Source organism: Lipophrys pholis, assembly GCF_963383615.2.
Source record: "Lipophrys pholis genome assembly, chromosome: 9".
Lineage (NCBI taxonomy): Eukaryota > Metazoa > Chordata > Actinopteri > Blenniiformes > Blenniidae > Lipophrys > Lipophrys pholis.
The window spans coordinates 4,638,250-4,657,074 of NC_137639.1; the positions used below are offsets into that span (position 1 = coordinate 4,638,250).

An 18,825-nucleotide genomic window follows, 5' to 3' on the forward strand; every position below is an offset into this window, starting at 1 on the left:
CCCAGTGCTTCACAGAGACCCCCCCAGGTCGGCAACAGTCACACACCATGTGCAATGAGGCCACACCTCCCCCCGCCCACCCCCCCCAAGTAACACAGAGGTAAACCCACACACACACACACATACACACATACACATACACACACACACCTAGGCAGGAGCTGGACTGTAGCCCTGAGAGAGAGACTGTGCGAGACCCCTGTGATTCACTGCGTGTGAGTGTGTGTGTGTGTGTGTGTGTGTGTGTGTGTGTGTGTGTGTGTGTGTGTGTGTGTGTGTGTGTGTGTGTGTGTGTGTGTGTGTGTGTGTGTGTGTGTGTGTGTGTGTTGAAGGTGCATTTGTTCTGTTTGTGTATGTTACAGCGTGTTAATTTGACTTTGCAGTCAGATGACAGTGCCACTGTACAATATGACGCTCAAATGTGCCAAGTGCGGAGTTATCTCTTCGGCTGACGTTTCCACCACAGCTACCAGTAACGCCATGTTAGTTCCGCTAATTATTTTTCCTTAACTCTTCTTGCCTCTGTTTTCTCCTTCACTCTGCTGTTTTTCCTCCCTCACATTATTGGTTCTGTCCTGTTTCCCACCTGATGTCTTTGCAGGGAGAATCTCTCTGTCTTATGTAGCTCTCAGAGCCTTAGTGATGTAAACAAACTGTGTTCATGCTATGTGTGTAAATGACTGCATACACATGATCTGATGACTGGATGAGTGTTAGCGAGTGCTACAAGCTGATTGAACAGATATTGATGAGGCTCTGGTTTTCTATCAGAGGACGGCATTACACATTTACTTCTTCCTGTGTATTCGTTCACGGCTGTTTGTGATGTCAGAGCTCCTAGATAGAGCACTTTTTAAATCGTTTTTCAGCCTGGGCAATTGTTTTTCACAATATTATAGCTACGATAAATTTCCTTTTGAAAGTTGTGGATTATTCTGTTTTAGGTAAAGTGTTGCTCTCGGTAACAATCCACATTTACTGCTGATAACAAGCGATTTTATAACTAACTGGAGTAGTGCGTTACAGCTCTTCATGATATGTATTGATCAAAAAATTAAATAACCCAGCAGCCAAGTAAACATTATATCAGCCATTGATCACTTTAGGAAATGTTGCATTTCAGAACAGAGTCACATGCAGGATGGAAAAAAGAAGCACCAGCCAAACGTTCAGGCAACACAGTTCAATTCATTGATTTTATGATCTTGGAACTAATGTCATTATAAAAACCTGACTGAGGGGAAACAGGCCCCTTTAAAATGAAAAGAAAAGCACAACAAAAAATACATTGGTAGGGTTTTTTTCAACCCAGCAGCTCTTCTTCCATGTTGGACTTATAGACCTCCCGAATAGCTGCAGTCAAACAGGAGGAAGAGTTCCCTGCGTTTTTAGCCTCCTGAGCAGGACGGGTTTCTTTTTGAAAGGTTACCATGACGTTCTGCTCCGACCAGGTGACTGTGAGCAAATCTGGTTTAACCCTGGTTCTGTCTCAGATCTGTTAAAAACCTCTGGACACTTTTTATCTGGTGACTGGACTCAAACCAACCCCCAGGATGAAGTCCAGTGAAGTAATCGCCGTACTCCAAACACAGTAGACGCTCCTCCACCCTCCTCAGCCACCACTTCTGTGATGAAGACTGTCCCTCACTCCTCCGATGAAGGCTGTCCTTCAGCCCTGTGATGAAGACTGTCCCTCACTCCTCCGATAAAGACTGTCCTGTACTCCCATGATGAAGACTGTCCCTCACTCCTCCGATAAAGACTGTCCTTTTATTCGGTGATGAAGACTGTCCCTCACTCCTCCGATGAAGACTGTCCTTATATTCGGTGATGAAGACTGTCCCTCACTCCTCCGATGAAGACTGTCCTGTACTCCCATGATGAAGACTGTCCATCACTCCTGTGTTGAAGACTGTCATTCCTTCCTGTGATGACGGGTTAGGGTTAAGGCCTTATGTCCTGCGATGAAGAGTGAATCTGCTGTTTGCTCTGGATGAAGTTCACTGGTCTTACTTCATAGTTCATAGTTCATAATTTCATATTTTTAGACTTTCATCGTTCTTGCCGTTTCACTTTAAAAAGAATAAAAGCCAAAACATTTTCCTCAAATGTTTGACTTACTGGAGATTAACTTTCTGCCTTTGAATCTGATTGATTCAAATAGAGATTTCAGAAGGTAAAGACGTGTCTCAGACGTGCTGGTGACTACACTCAGGGTACACTCTTAATGGTCATAACATTAAGAACACCCTGCTTGTTGAGGCCGGGCTCTGCAGGGGGCGCCACCAGCTGCTGCTGATGAGTCTGAGCCTCCAGAATGTTCCACTGCATGCTGGAGGAGCTCTGTTGGCCTGAGACCTGCTGGTGCTGGAGGCAGTTCAGTCCTGGGGACTGTTCAGTGACATTTTGACTTCCTCCTGCTGGAGGAGTCACCATCATGAGACGTCTACCGGAGGAGTCACCGTCATGAGACGTCTGTCTGCTGGAGGAGTCACCGTCATGAGACGTCCGCTGGAGGAGTCACCGTCATGAGACGTCTGTCTGCTGGAGGAGTCACCGTCATGAGACGTCTACCGGAGGAGTCACCGTCATGAGACGTCTGTCTGCTGGAGGAGTCACCATCATGAGACGTCCGCTGGAGGAGTCACCGTCATGAGACGTCTGTCTGCTGGAGGAGTCACCGTCATGAGACGTCTACCGGAGGAGTCACCGTCATGAGACGTCTGTCTGCTGGAGGAGTCACCATCATGAGACGTCCGCTGGAGGAGTCACCGTCATGAGACGTTTGTCTGCTGGAGGAGTCACCGTCATGAGACGTCCGCTGGAGGAGTCACCGTCATGAGACGTCTGTCTGCTGGAGGAGTCACCGTCATGAGACGTATGTCTGCTGGAGGAGTCACCATCATGAGATGTCCGCTGGAGGAGTCACCGTCATGAGACGTCTGTCTGCTGGAGGAGTCACCGTCACGAGACGTCCGCTGGAGGAGTCACCGTCATGAGATGTATACTGGAGGAGTCATCGTCATGAGACTTCTGTCTGCTGGAGGATTCACCGCCATGAGACGTCTGCTGGAGGATTCACCGTCATGAGATGCCTACTGAAGGAGTCACCGTCATGAGACGTCTACCAGAGGAGTCACTGTCAAGAGACGACTATCTACTGGAGGAGTCACAGTAATGAGACGTCTACTGGAAGAGTCATCATCATGAGACGTCTGTCTGCTAAAGGAGGAGGAGTCATGAGACGACTATCTACTGGAGGAGTCACAGTAATGAGACGTCTACTGGAAGAGTCATCATCATGAGACGTCTGTCTGCTAAAGGAGGAGGAGTCATGAGACGACTATCTACTGGAAGAGTCACCGTCATGAGACAACTATCTGCTGGAGGAGTCACAGTAATGAGATGTCTACTGGAGGAGTCACCGTCATGAGACGTCTACCAGAGGAGTCACTGTCATGAGACGACTATCTTCTGGAGGAGTCACAGTAATGAGATGTCTACTGGAGGAGTCATCGTCATGAGACGTCTGTCTGCTAAAGGAGGAGGAGTCATGAGACAACTATCTACTGGAGGAGTCACAGTAATGAGACGCCTGCTGAAGGAGGAGGAGTCATGAGATGCCTGCTGAAGGAGGAGGAGTCATGAGACGCCTGCCTGCATCGGGGGTCCAATCGTTGCTGTAGACTCTGGTCATTTCCACTGCTTGATTCAGACTCTCAGACTGTCTCAGACCAGAAATATTTCCGTCTCAGTTCAGGTTTGGGTTGCCTGTACGTGATCGGCTGATTGAATATTTATGGCATTTCAATTTTTCACAGGTGTACTTTATGTTGTGGCATGTAAGTGGCTATTAGCTCTGATTGGCTGTCACTCTGAATGGCACAGCTCAGTTCATGAGATGCGACTTTAGAATATTCAGTTTGACTCCTGTATTCTGTTCCGAAGAGCGTAGTGACGTCCGTAATGACGAGCTGTCACTTCACATCACAGCTTGATTTCTTCTGCAGTTTTATGCTGATGACACACTCCTTTCCGAAGATTGCTAAAGATTTAAAAAAAATTCCCATCATGCAGTTTTAACAACACCTATCGATGTGTAACTAAACACAGTCTGTCCTGCTTCCAGAGCACCACATCAACCTGCACAGGGATCATTGACTTCATTTATTTACTGTCACATGTAAAGGCTCCCACAGACGGCAAGATCTTTGGCCAACTGAGACAAAAGTTCGGATCATGGAAGAATCGTTCATAAAATCTCTGGCCGTGGCTCAAATCTGTTGGGCTTTGTGCACAGACGGCTGAGGTATGGGTTCTAAGCCCGCGACCACTATCGGAGTGTGTCTGATTTTTGGGGATAGCGGCAGCTGCGATCACATCAACTTAAACAAACCAATAGAAATGCAGTATGAACTGATGTAGCTGTTCATGCGACACTGGAATGCTAATGTAAAATGCTAGTACATGCTTACACACTTACTTCAAGCTCTCTTTGCAAAATGTGCTTCCCCAGTTGGCCAGTCTTTCCTATGCCCACGCCGTAACAATACTGCAATGGCGAGAGTTCTGTCCATATTTAGCGCCTTTATGGCGCTTGAATGGATGGCACAGGCTTATGAAGATATATTCTTACGTAATCTTGTCGCAATTGCGTAATCATGCTGAGTCGGAGCGGATACAGCTCGTACAGTCTTTAGGAACGATTATTTAAATGTGTCTAGTTCAGCCGTGAACAGCGTGAAGGCTTTGACGACACCGATGGCCGAAAAGCCCGCTGTTTGTGGGAGCCTGTACACCGACATTGAGAAAAATGAATATGAGAAGGACATTTTACTTAATGGAATCTGTGAAATCAACAATAAAATGTCAAGTTTGCACCAAAGTATTTCTAGTATTGAAGTCAAAAATATGAAGCTTAACCATAACCCTGAAAATACAAGACTCTGAGTTCTATTTCACAACATGAATAATTTAAGTAATGTGAGCCAATCTTTTTAAATTCATCCATACAACAAAAAAGGATATTTGTGATATTTATTGTATTTCATTCAGTAGTTCAAAACACCAAATACTACATTACCCATAAGCCCTCAGTGTTCAAGAACCACAGATGAATAGAATGAGGATACACAAAGACAAAATTCAGTTAACTTGACTCAGATTTCATTCATATATTATGTAAAATAATATATATCTGCCGTGGTGAAAAAACGACACATTCCTGAAAATGGACTAACAAAAGAGCATTTATAACACTTTCCCTGTGCCTCTAACCGATGATATAATCTCAAATATCACTGGGTTTGAATGTAAATCAAAGGAAAAGAAGCTGCCAGGTGAATAAATAACCAATCAAACTGAGAATCGGCTGCACAAAAACTTTACTGTGTTGGTTTCACAACATCCGCATAACATTCATAGTTTGGATATGGATTTCAGATTATTTAAAGTTGTTCAAGTTATATTAATGCTTTGGTAACTTACCATGAGGTATGTTGAGTCAGCATGAGTTTCCCTGAACGCTCGGATGAGCGGGTCTCTTTAAATGTCGTCGCTGCAAGGAATTGTGGGTCAGCATGATCTGGTCTTGTGTTTCCTGGGCGAAAGGAGGTTCTAAAGGAAGCATTGAGCCTCCTTTCCTTGGCCTACTTAGAATTTGAACGTTCCTTATTATGGCCGCCACTGAAACACTTTGTGGGTGAAGGAAAAGCTGATAGGAAAGGAGACAGGAGGGACTATTCAGACGCACCCTTTGACTTTGGGTAACTGTGGCATTGTGACTGAGAACAGCGCTGTTTGTAAATGAAGCAGTTTTCAGTGAACGTGACAAACGAGGCCCGGGCTGAAACAAACCGCCGACGTTAGCTGCGTTGAAAACCTCCCAGTGAACAGGTCTGACTTCTGATCCTGGTTCTGATCCAGTCCAGGCAGAACCAGAGTTCTGGTTCCTGTCCATCCTTCTGAACAGAGTCCAGTCCACACTGGTTCTGATCCGGGCTCCACAGCTGGAGTCAGGTTCTCCTTACTGTGCTTGTCTGTTTTTTAACATCACCACGTGACGTTGAGAGAAAACTCCGTCTGCCTGGAGGATTGAGAAGAAACGCTGCTCTCGTTTCCTGATCAAACTCTGAACAAGCAGGAAGTTTCACAACCAGCTGACGAGTCGTCGTCAATTCTTCCAGCTCAAACTGAAGCACCGTGGGATTGATCCACTGACCGACATGATGTGATCACTTTATTAAACCGGGACAATCTGACCAGAGAGAATTGCGATGTGAACACAGCTGATTTTGGCTTTTTGGGCCGACGGCGTCGTCGAGCTGGACAGACTGGGAACTGGGAATGTTCCAGTTCAAGCTGAAGTCACACTCCTTCCGTACGCCGTGCTTTCTCAGTCCTCACACTTTAATCTTTTACATCACAAAACAAACTTCAAACCTCCAGTGTCTTGTCCAAAAATTAAATGGCAAAGCTTCATTCTGAATACATTTTAGTTTCAAAACTACTTTAAACAAAATGACGTTGTTCAATTCAACTTTATTTATAAGCACCAGACAATGCGGTCATTTCAAGGCTCTTTAACAGACAAAAACCAACATTCCCACGTGATCAGGCACATATCATAGGCTGCATTTATGCTGCCAGTCTTGCTGCTCAGATTGGATTTGCTGCCTAAATCAAGTGGCCCAGATGGGATTGTGGCGATCACACTTTCCTCCAACGTCAGAAACATTGCACATGCGTACTTGTAGTGTTTACTGGCTTCAGGCTGCTTCTGAACCGAGCGCTCCCTGCGACGCCGAGGACGTCTGTTTGACGTTAATGTCGTGGTGACTGAGAAGTTCGCCAAACAGAGAAGGAAAAGGGCCACGATGCATCTTATTCATATGCTGCCATGATTTCCTCCTCTCCCTGCAGACGGAGAAGTCATGTGACCTCCTCAGCTGACCACTGTGCTGGTTTTCCTCCTGTCGAATAGCCAATGTGCTTCTAATTTATTGACCGTGTGTTCACTATTTATGAAACAAAATGAGCACGACGGTCGTGGATTTGATCACGTTAGAGACGCAATGTAAAGAGAATCTGATCAGCCTGGATACGCTGCGGTCGCATTGGAGCATATCTGAGACATATCAGACTTATTTCCATGTGTGTTGAGCCGGTATCCCATCTCTAAATATCTGAAAGCGTCTTTTTCCTGCTTCCACTGTCCAAAACCAGATCCAATCTGAGCCACATTAGACCGAGGTTCACTTCATGTTATCACCGAGCACAGATCATGACGCTTCGGCTGGAAAAGGTTGTAATTCATGTGTTCACCTCTGGAACATTTTACCAGGAAAACTTAACTTTCATCAGTGGATGAGATTGAAAAACGATTCACACACAGGACAGACATTATTTATTATGATTAATGGCCCATTAGAGAATTACACTTCTCCAGAACCGCCCCCCTCCCACTCTCTCTCTCTCTCTCTCTCTCTCTCTCTCTCTCTCTCTCTCTCTCTCTCTCTCTTCTCTCTTCTGTTTGCATTTGCATTCTGTCCCAGCCTCCTATTACCTGTGTGCCTCCCTCCCTCCCTCTCTTCCTCCTGCACTCCCTTTGCCGTTCCTATCTCTCTCCGTCCCTTACCCCCACTCCCCCCCCCCCCTAATTTCCTCCCTCTTTGCCTCTCTCCCTTCTTCAGTCCCTCTCTCAGTGCCTCCCTCCCTCCATCCCTCCTTCCCTCCCTCTTTTCCTCCTTCATTCCCTCCCTCTTTTCCTCCTCCCCTCCCTCGTTTCCTCCCTCTGTCCTGTGGCACTCGCTCCTCTCTGGTTTGAACCATCTTAAGCATACATGCATGTAATGTATGTGAAGTACTAACATATATATCTGCAGATACTGGATGTGTGTGTTTGTGATAGTAAGCTGATGATTTGTTGTGATGTTACATTTCCTGTGCATGGTTAGAGAAGGAGGCCTCCGTGCACTGTGCTGGCAGGGTAGACAGATACTGAGGGACAATAGGATGTGCTGTGAGAGTAATGACGGTTTTAGATGAAGGAAAATTAACCCAGTTTATTATCTTGATTACATAGAAAATTAATGTTAAAAACTTATATATGAAGTGTTTGCTCATGCCTGTACTGACTGCAATTCACCTCCCGTCCTGCAGGGCGTCACTGTGGAGCTCCTGTGTGGTTCTACCACTTCTGGCACTCACATGGATGTCGGCTGTCCTCGCCATCACCGATCGCCGATCCGCGCTCTTCCAGATCCTTTTCGCAGTGTTCGATTCCCTCGAAGGCTTTGTGATCGTCATGGTGCACTGCATTCTGCGCAGAGAGGTAACACTCAACACCCAAACACACCTCAACACAACTGAATGTATCTGAACACACCTGAATGTACCTGAATGTGTCTGAACACACCTGAACGTACCTGAACACAACTTAACAAACATAAATACACCTGAACAAACCTGAACGCACATAAATACACCTGAACTCATCTGAATACACCTAAACGCACCTGAACACAACACACCTGAATGCACCTGAACTCACGTGAACACACCTGAATGTACCTGAATACATTACAAACTGGAATGCACCTAAATACACCTGAACACACCTGAGCACACCTGAACACACTTAAATACACCTGAACACACCCGAACACATTTAAATACACCTGAACACACCGGAATGCACCTGAACAAACACAGGTATTGCTCCTGTTCATGGACAGAAAATTATAATTTTTTTTAAATTATGAAAAATAATGACGCTCCTGCAATCAATAAACAGTACTTGATATTTCTGGGATGAAATACTACTTTACTAAAACTAATATTTGGAAATCCTACTGGAAGAATGAATGAATAAAATATTTGAAGTTGTGTTTTTTTCTTGAAAAAATGCAGCTTTATTTAGTTAGTTAGTTAGTTAGTTAGTTAGTTAATTAGTTAGTTAATTAGTTAGTAATTCGAGACTATCACATACATGGGCACATTGGACCAATAAGCTGGTATGTTTTTGGACTGAAACCTTCACGTACTCAGCGAGAACATGAAAACTGCACACAGAGGAGATCCATCACCAGCAGAAGAAAACAACAATAACATGGAATCAGTTCATGAAAATAATGTTGACAACAGAAACACAGTAGTTGTGATGAAGTGAAGCAGCAGCGTCAAGCTGGAGAGCTTGCTCCGTGTCATCACAGCGTTGGCAGAATCTGAGCTGTGATGCTAATAGCTCCATCGGCGTTAGTGTATTTATGGTGTTTAGCGGCGTTAACATGCTCGTCTGGTCCTGGCGGTCTGCTGCAGGTCCAGGAGGCGGTGAAGTGTCGTGTGGTGGACCGGCAGGAAGATGCTAATGGAGATTCCGGAGGATCCTTCCAGAATGGCCACGCTCAGCTCATGGTACGAAGACACTGTTTACTTTCACCTGCAGGATGTATTATTCAGTGTTGGCTTGATGTGCAGCCCTAATATAATATTTATTATTGTGTGTCCTCAGACTGACTTTGAGAAGGACGTGGATATGGCGTGCCGATCAGGTAATCTCCAGGCTGGGTGTGTGTGGTTTGTGTGCTCTTGCTTTGACTTTGGGGACAGATGTCTCTTCGTGCCTCCTCTTTGTGTTTTGACTGCTTGAAATTCCTCAGCGTTGTAGGAACAGATGTGAGGTATGTTCCCCTTCCTCTCTGCACCTGTGCTGCACAATCAACATCACAGCAGCTTCCCCTCGCCGAGGAGCCGCTCTGACAAGCGATGCAGCACATTACTGCTGCAGAACGTAGTTTAGTCCGGGCTGATGGGACGGCGACGAGCGTGTGCTTAGCACTTATATGCAGATAAATATGGCTGTCGAAGCCTCTCCTGCACGGCCACGGTATAATTAAGTCCCTCCCGACAGTGTCCCATCAGATACTGGCTCTGCTCGAAGTCCTCCAGGAGTGAAAAAGTGATTATCTCATGAGACAGGATATCAAGAAAAGCATCTGGAGCAGAAAAACTATTGAGACAGACAAGAAAACAGAGAGGAAGCTTCTTTGTCTCCTGCATATTGTCATGTAGGAGGGAGCACCACGGAGAGAAATCGCCGCATATTTATGGAGACAGTTCTGATTGTGAAGGGACTCTGGCCAAAGGGCCGTCCCAGGAAGTCATGAAACTACAAGTCTGTGGAACTTCAGAACACTTTCTTTTTTTATAATGAACCATCAGCTTGTTCTTTGGGGAGCAGTTTAAAAGATCCTATCTGTTTCTCTGTGTGCAGGAACCACGAAGCGCTCGTCGCTGCAGGGGGAGGAGAAGGCCTCCGCTGGCTCTGCTACACTTCAGAAGGGATCAAACTTTAACACCATGCCAGCCAGCATGGCCAAGGTCCACCTCCAGAACGTGGCCGATTACACCAGCCACACGCTAACGCTGCGCCGGGAGAAAGGCGCCGCCAAGGGGATCAGCACTGAGCTGCCAGGCGCCAAATCCATCTACATCTGCGACGGGGAGCTCTTCAAGCAGCTGGACGGAGAGATGCCTCGGGGGAATGGCGAAGGGAGCAGCTCCGACGGTGCTGGCAAAGGCCCCAGGTACGTCATTCTGCCGAGCAACAGCACAGACACCCTGAAACCAGCCAAGGCCAAAGAGGAGCAGGTGTCCAAGTTTAAGACTGGCATCGAGCAGCTGCCTCAGACCAGGCTCCTTCACCTGGCGACGCCCACCGGCGCCGAGCCGGGGCCTGGACTGGGCCTGAAAAGCCTGCCTGCTGACCAGGTCAGTGTTTCATGCCCCGACAGAGACTCACCGCCACACAACCTGCAGACTGGGCCCAGAGACTCCCAGGTGGGCGGCACCACGTGTGATGGGGGCGAGTCCGGCAACTCTGCGGTGATGTCCAAGAGCGAGACCGTCTCCACGCTGTCCATGAGTTCACTGGAGGTGAGACCGCTCGCACGTCACATGATCTGGAAACACGTCCACCTCATGCCTCACTCAGCTGTTTTATTCCGCATTTCATGAACTCACAAAGAGTCATGAGTCACTTCTCTATTCGTCCGTTTTACCGGCTCGCTGTCAATATTGGACCTGGCGCTGCAGTAAGCCACCATTTTTATCAAGTCTTTAAATAATTTCCTTTTCTCTGAATGATTTTTAATTATTTTTCATATCCAGAGCATAAGTCCCATCAGACCAACAACAGTGTGAGTAAATAAAACATTAGCCACTTTACATCCTGTTCAAAATGACTCAATACTTTGTGTTTGGGTTTAATCCAACTGAACAACAAAAGAGACAATGACTTGTGCATCAAGCTCTCCTCTGAGGCTTTTAATAGGAAACACCTGCAGGATGTGGTAACTTTCATCACGACCAGTCCAATGAGGAGAGAAAACACGATTAACAGGAGGTTAATTAGTTACTGAAAGTTAATAATGCACAATAACTTGAGTATTACATGTCATCCACCTTTTCATCAGCCCAACCAGAAATATCAGTGAGCCTTCTGTTCACGTTGCTGTCATTCATCCTCCAACCACTAGAGGGAGCTACAAATAGTCAGCAGTACTCCTCCTGCAGCACTACTCGAGTATTGGAGGAAAGTCCCCGCAGAATACTGCAGTAAAGAGCACTTTTAAGGTTGCTTCGTGAAATCAAGAGACTGGGGGTACATCCGAATAGTCCCTCCTATCTCCTTTCCTATCTATTATTCCTTCACCCCAGAAGTGTTTAAGTGGCGGCCATAATAAGGAAGGTTCAAATTCTCAATAGGCCAAGGAAAGGAGGCTCAATGCTTCCTTTAGAACCTCCATTAGCCCAGGAAGCACTGATGCATCCTTTACCAAAGGAGACCAGCTCATGCTGCCCCACAATTCCTTGCGGCAACAACATTTAAAGGGACCCGCTCATCCGAGCGTTCACGGAAACTCACAATGACTCAAAGCAGATCATGTTAAGTTACCAATCCAATAATCTGCCTTGAACAACTTTAAATAATCTGAAATCCATATCCAAACTATGAATGTTATGCGGATGTTGTAAAACCAACACAGTAAAGAAAGGTTTTTGTGTAGCCTATTCTTGGTTTGATTGGTTATTAGCTGTTTCACTTTAGTTCCTCTTTTCCCTTGATTTCAATTCAAACTTTGTGATATTTGAGATTATATCAGCGGTTAGAGGCACAGGGAAAAGTGTTGCGCTTTTTGTAGTCCATTTTCGGAAATTTGTATTTTTTTCGCCACGCCAGACGTCACTAACCTGCGCCACTGTCGGATTATTATTATGTCACCTAGTGGAAGTGCGGTCAATGTGATTGCCTTTCCCTAACTCCTTTAAGAAGCCTCCTAACAACTTTCCTTAACCCTTTGACGTCATCTACGAGGTTAAGGAAAAGTGAATAGGAAAGGAGAAATGAGTGACTATTCGAATGTTCCCTTGGTCTCTGAACCAGCGCTTCGTCTGAATATTCTTCAAAAGGAAAAGCAGTTAGCAAGTACGCTGAAAAAAAACTGACAAATTAACTTGAACAATGAAGCTGGAGCAACCACATGAAGCAACTTTAACCTGCTCCACCCATATGAAGCGGATTTAACCTGCTCCACCCACGCTGCTGCTCGTTGCTAGCTGCTAGTTGCTAGCTAGCCATGTTCAGGTAGAAGTTCTAAGAAGAAACCGCTCGTCACTACAATGAACTCAGAGTTCTGATTCACTTCACTGATTGAAGCTTTAAATTCTGGAAGATGTTGAGACTGAATACACACTGCAGGGTCAATGCAAATGCTAAATGCTAATGCTGATTTCTAACCTCCTGAGTCCTGCATGGACCGTGCTAAATGCTAATGCTAAATGATAATCTACAGAGTAACTTGAGGACAATGCTAATTGCTAATGCTATATTCTAACATCCAGAGTCAAGCAGGGACAATACTAATAGTGTAATAATTAAAAACTTAGACCATAAATGTTGATAAATTTTGACTGTTTTCTTAGTGTTTTTGAACTAATCTTTTAATAAATTTTATTTTCATCATGAAGGGAGTTAGTCGGTCAGGAACATCGTAACAGTGCGAACTTGTGATTTATTGAAGCAAATCAGCAGCTGACTGATTAATTCAACTGACGCTGCTTCTGTTCCCTGGGACTTCAGTTGTGGTGAACATACGTTGGTTTGTTCTGTTTTGAGGTTCTCAACCATCTTTGAAGGCCTTTTCTAATGCACAGGATAAAACAGAAGAACCGTTCCGAAAGAAAAAGACTTAACGGACTAATGTGAACAACACGTCTGGAGAATAAATGTGTACTTTTGTTAAAGATCAGTTTGTAGCATGCAACATGACACTGTTGCTGCTCTGATGGGCTTGTTCTGGAAACTCAAACCATTGTGATATTATAAGTGTTTATGTCACTAACGTTGGCTTTAAGATGTGCAACACTGCAGTGATCATCATTTGTGTTCTTCATATCTCCTCTTTCATTGCAGAAGCATCAGACTCACTGTACAGTAGCTTCACTGTTTCTTTCTTTATCCATGAACGCTTCCATCCATGTGACGGCTCTCCTGCTCTATTGATCGGACCGAAGCTGCTCTCACAGGAGCAGATCACACTGGATCGCAGCTTTCTGCACTCATTTCAGCTGCTTTCTGCTCCAGGCCGCGTTTGACCGACGCAGCGTTACATGGAGGGATGATTAGGAGCTGTGGTCACCCAGGGAGGCACACGTCAATAAACCTAATATTAATTCATCTTTATGAGTGAAAGGGTCAATAACTAGTTCTCCACAGAGAACTACTGTCCTCATGCTCTAGTGCTTATCAGACCAAGCTTTAATTTTAATTCTCACCTCGGTCTTCATGAGGACGTGTCCCTGAGCTGATGGCCTGCTGGTGGCTCTTCACAGCCTGAAGGTCACGGTTCCCTTCACCACTCAGTGACGGAGGACTTAAAGGTCACTGGGCCACAATCTGTTCACACCAGAACGGATCCCAGCCTAAAACTAGCACACAAACACTCACAGGAGCGTCTCTGCTCACACGGCACACATCTTTAATCTGTCTGTCTCATCTCCCCCCAGAGACGAAAATCACGCTATGCAGAGCTTGACTTTGAGGTAATTTTAGTCTCTTTGATTCCTACTTTTTAGAATCAGACCAGTTGTCGTCCAGCTAATCAGACCTCTCCTTGTGTGCATACATTTCTTCTTCAAAGTGTGCAGTGTTGACTTTAGAGGCAGAAAATGTGGGGAGGGCTGCAATAGGATTGATGGTAGCCTGTGCTGTTTGCCTTGTACATAACGTGCAATGTTCCTGTGTAGAAAATAATGCACACCCGGAAACGCCACCAGGACATGTTTCAGGACCTGAACAGGAAGATTCACAGTGCAGACAAGGATAGAGAATCTCCACCTGTTGACGCCAAAGCTGCCAAAAGATGGAGCGTGTCCTCAGCCAGCAGCGACAAGACCAACATGAGTGTAAAGCGTTTAACTTTATTCTCCCCTCCCCAACATGTTGCAGTTGTCTGTGATAGCCAGCCGAGCAGCGTTTCTAGAGCCTGTGTTTCATGCGCTCACAGAGCCACAGAGTTCACAGTGAGCGGCATTAAAGGACACAAAGACACACACCTTCAGGCTCGCTCAGCAGTTCTCAAAGTGTGGGCCCAACTACTCTGGGGGACGTCACAGAGGCATCCACAGACAAACTAGAATGACCGCTGACGCACGCTCAGCTTGGCAGCCATCTTGGATGAGGACCCTCTTCTCCCACAAAACATCTGTTGAGAAGGAGGTCTTTACACGATTAAAATAATGAATTTCATCTGGTTTGGTTTGTTAAGAATGAGTGAGTTCAGGATTATTTTAACAGTGTAAAGAACTACATCAGTACAAGTGAATGTACCGGAGGAGAAGATTCTCATCCAAGATGGGGGCCTCATACGTCAATGAGGAGTCGACCTTTAGATGTTCATGTGCCCTCCAGATAAAAGTCGGGGGGGTCAGGGGGAAGCCAGCCTGCTCCCTGCAGCATTTTTCTTTTTTCACAAGAAATGACAAAATAAAAGAAATATGTGATTTTTTATTATTTTTTTCTTAATGTCATGAAGAGAAATTGAAATATATATCAAAAGACCTTTAGTTTAAACCAGTCGACACTGAAATGTCTCTCCGATTTGAAAGCAGGAGGAGAATCATGTTCTTCATTAGCGTGCTTGGTGGTTTGAGCTTCGTTCATGGGTTCATCCGCCCACACTTTGAGGACCTCTGATCCAACTCAGTGCATGCAACATGACCTCAGGGAAGTGCTTCCAGGAGTTACTTCCGTGGTGCGATGGCTCCAGGGTCCAGAGATCCTGTGTAACAAAGGGAAAACATGCAGTGAAGCTTCTTCTGTTACAGACAGAGAATCACCACATTGACAATCAGTGCTGGAGATACTGATGTACAGTACACATTGCATTAGCCATTTAAAACCGATATTATCATTTAACTTAACCAAAGTAGGTTTTTTAGAACTGTTGACAGTTTAAAAAAAATCGCCAATGAAAAGATTTTGTTTCCAAATGTCAGAATAACTGAAAAGGTCTTTTTGGTTTTTGATCATGGGTTTCTGCGGTGAACTTTAATCATAAATACACACAATAAATGTGTTTCATGCCTTTAAAAGCTCCTGCAGAAATTCATACTTTAGTTGTAAATCAACTTTAAGAACAATGATATTCAAATCAACAAGACCTATGAAAATAACGTATCTGAAGTAGTTCAGATGTCCTGTGATCATAAGCAGAATGAACTCATGACCGGAGCGTCCTCACAGGATTTAGTGAGATGTGGGTTGTCCTTCTTGGTGGATGGTTCATGTTGGAGTGTTCGATTCCTTCCTCAGTGCTCCCTGTTCATAAGCTCAAGCCTTCACCAGGCCCACGAACAACTGCATGTTCACTGACTTCAGTAACTCTGAGTTCACACCCACATGTCGACGTTCTGTTGTGATGATCAGCTGTGCTCCCTGAGGCCTCAGTCTGTCTTTACCTGCTGATCAGCACAAACACGTCGGGACTGAACAACAGACCAGAGTGCATGTCGGCTCTGGAAGTGCATGCAGTGAATGACTTCCACCTATTGTTGCTGTGACCGCAGCCTGAGCTGGTTGACAGGAAACACAGCAGCATCGGTGTGACCAAGCGGTCCGCTGATTCTGCGTCCCTCCATCATGAACCGTCCTCACGCTGATTCAGTCCACTTCAGGTTGGTCAGGGATCCCCCCCCCCCTGCTGTGTGCTCAGTGAAGGCTGGATGCAGAAAGTTTAGAGTGTCGCTGCATCCACAGACTGATCAAAGAGACGCCTGACGAGCAGCAGAGCTGGGTGTCATCCACACTTTATCCTCATAAAACAACACGAATGAGCCACTGGAAGCTCATCAGCTCTGCTTATCCTTCATACATAATGAGTTCAAGTATTTTCCTTTCCACCTTTTGCTGTGAGTGAAACACTGATAACTCCCTTCCATTCATTGTTCCATATTTTCCTGGAGATGGGCAAGAAACTTGATGGGAATTGTGGTTCTTTGAGGACAGTATGATGGCTGTTTCAGCTCCCGAACATTATTTTTACACCAAACATTTTATAAAATCGTGTTAAAAATAAAAATGTAGGCAAATTATATAGACTTCTTTAAAATATCACTTATAGAAGAGAGCTAGTGAAAACCATGTCCATCCATCCATCTGCTGCATCCTGGTCAACGTTTTACTCTTCAAACTGAAATGAGACAAAGGAGCTCATGAAATCACATAATTCAATACATACATATCAAAATGTATAAAATAGGGAAAAAAAGACTTATGAAGTCACTTCAAGTTGACTGTGTGTGTGTGTGTGTGTGTGTGTGTGTGTGTGTGTGTGTGTGTGTGTGTGTGTGTGTGTGTGTGTGTGTGTGTGTGTGTGTGTGTGTGTGTGTGTGTGTGTGTGTGTGTGTGTGTGTGTGTGTGAGAGAGAGGAGATCTTCACAGCTGAAGCGTAGATGTTCGGATGTTATGTTGTTGTCATCACAGCAGCGACTGACTGAGAGTCTGTGGAGCGTTGAACTGAACCTACCCTCTCGTGATGCAGAACATCATGTCTGCACTCGCCCACACTGATTTAGTTCTTCATTCAGTGCTCAAGTTGCTTGAAAATAATATTTGCAGGCATCTGAACAACGTGTTGGTTTTCAAATGAAGTGTCATTGAACATGTTAGAAAACCAGAAGAAACCAGCTCAAATCAGATCTTCAATCATCTGTTCATCATCCATCCATACATCTTGTACACCCATTACACACACACACACACACACACACACACCTGTTTTACTAGCAATATCAACATAACTACATAACTAAAGTTCTGAGAAAAAAATTATTTTAAAATAGTTTGATGTGCAACAGAAGTTCAAACTTTAATTTAGTGAATAATTAAGTAATTTATTGAAAGAGTGCTTCAGGACGGTACAGGGAAGATGGATGGATGATGGATGATGGATGATGGATGGTTGGATGGATGGATGGTTGGTTGGTTGGTTGGTTGGTTGGTTGGTTGGATGGCTACATTGATGGAGTAGTCTCCTCTTTATATCCGACCATTATGATCAGGCCTCAGAGGAAGAGAATGTTTCAGGGTTCATTTAGTTTCTAACAAAACTTCAGCAGCTCAACTCGACCAGCAGAAATCCTCCGTACTGCCATCTTTCTCCCATTGAGGACCAACTCAGTAAAACATGCTCATAGGCATAGTTTAGATAAGGAACCGATTTTAAAAAGCAAACAAACAAACAGTCAAACAGATGAGAAACTGTTGGAAGACATGTGGACCCACAAACAGGTCGTATCAAGGACACACACAAAACTTTCTTCTTATGTCCTTCTCCCACCAGGACAAGCAGCAAACCCCAAGTAAGAGAGCGTGGGATGCCATCAGGAAGACCCACTCCCCACCGTCCTGGGTAAGGAAGGACCTGGAGGCGGTGGGTGCCTCCCCCCTGGAGCTGCAGACGGTCGAGTGGGAAAAGAACAGTGCTACAATCCCTCTCGTTGGCCAGGAGATCATGGACCTGCAGACTGAGGTGTGACCTCAAGGCCCCACTGTTCTCCCAGTGCTGACAGACACACACACACACACACACACACACACACACACACACACACACACACACACACACACACACTGCCCTGCTCTGTACTCGCCTGGTGTGAGAGCGTGAAGGAGATGGACTGTGAGGAGAAGACTCACCACGTCAGGAGGTTAAAGAGAGAAGAGGAGCACTTTGTCTCTCTCTGTGTTGTTTCACTTCCTGTTTGGACCTCGACAGGAACCAGATCGTCTTCTGCTGGTCTTCTGCTCACATGTGAGACGGAGTACCAAGGTAGCAGGTGGAGCTCCTACATGTGCATCAAGCAGTGGTGTGACGAACAGCATAGCGAAGGTTCCCACATACTGTTTACCCTGTGTTCAATGGTTCAATGTAATAATCCTGATCATGTCTTCTTCCCACTGTCGGGAGTTCTGTTGCTTTACTGTCCATCTACCTGAACGCTGGAGTTGAACGCAGCTCAAGCTGCTCCTGGACTCTTTTCTTTTGCCCCCTGAGTCACGGGTGGGGATGGGGGGGAGGGTTGGCTTCGGGAGCCTTCCCTCCCCTCCACAGCTCCCCCACCTTTACCCTTCCACCTCCAGCCCAGCGGGAGGTGAAGGTCAAAGACATCGCCCCGGGCCAACATAGTGGATTGCATCCTCACCACCTCGGAGACGCCGCCAATAGACTCTGAGCGGCCATCGGCCCTGGAGACGCTCCACAG

The 18,825-nt window shown here is 45.6% G+C and overlaps 1 protein-coding gene across 1 annotated transcript in view; it reads left to right on the forward strand.

Annotated features, from left to right (window-relative positions):
• Window positions 1-18,098, forward strand: part of adgrb1a (adhesion G protein-coupled receptor B1a) — a gene marked incomplete at both ends in the record, with an annotated part of 135,638 nt that extends 117,540 nt beyond the window's left edge. The window contains 8 exons of the mRNA XM_080472434.1: window positions 384-482; window positions 8,161-8,332; window positions 9,319-9,414; window positions 9,512-9,551; window positions 10,274-10,935; window positions 14,068-14,103; window positions 14,308-14,466; window positions 17,904-18,098. Of these exons, the coding sequence (XP_080328560.1) occupies window positions 384-482; window positions 8,161-8,332; window positions 9,319-9,414; window positions 9,512-9,551; window positions 10,274-10,935; window positions 14,068-14,103; window positions 14,308-14,466; window positions 17,904-18,098 (1,459 nt within the window). The remainder of the gene's footprint in view (window positions 1-383; window positions 483-8,160; window positions 8,333-9,318; window positions 9,415-9,511; window positions 9,552-10,273; window positions 10,936-14,067; window positions 14,104-14,307; window positions 14,467-17,903) is intronic.
• Between the last annotated feature and the right edge of the window lie 727 nt (window positions 18,099-18,825).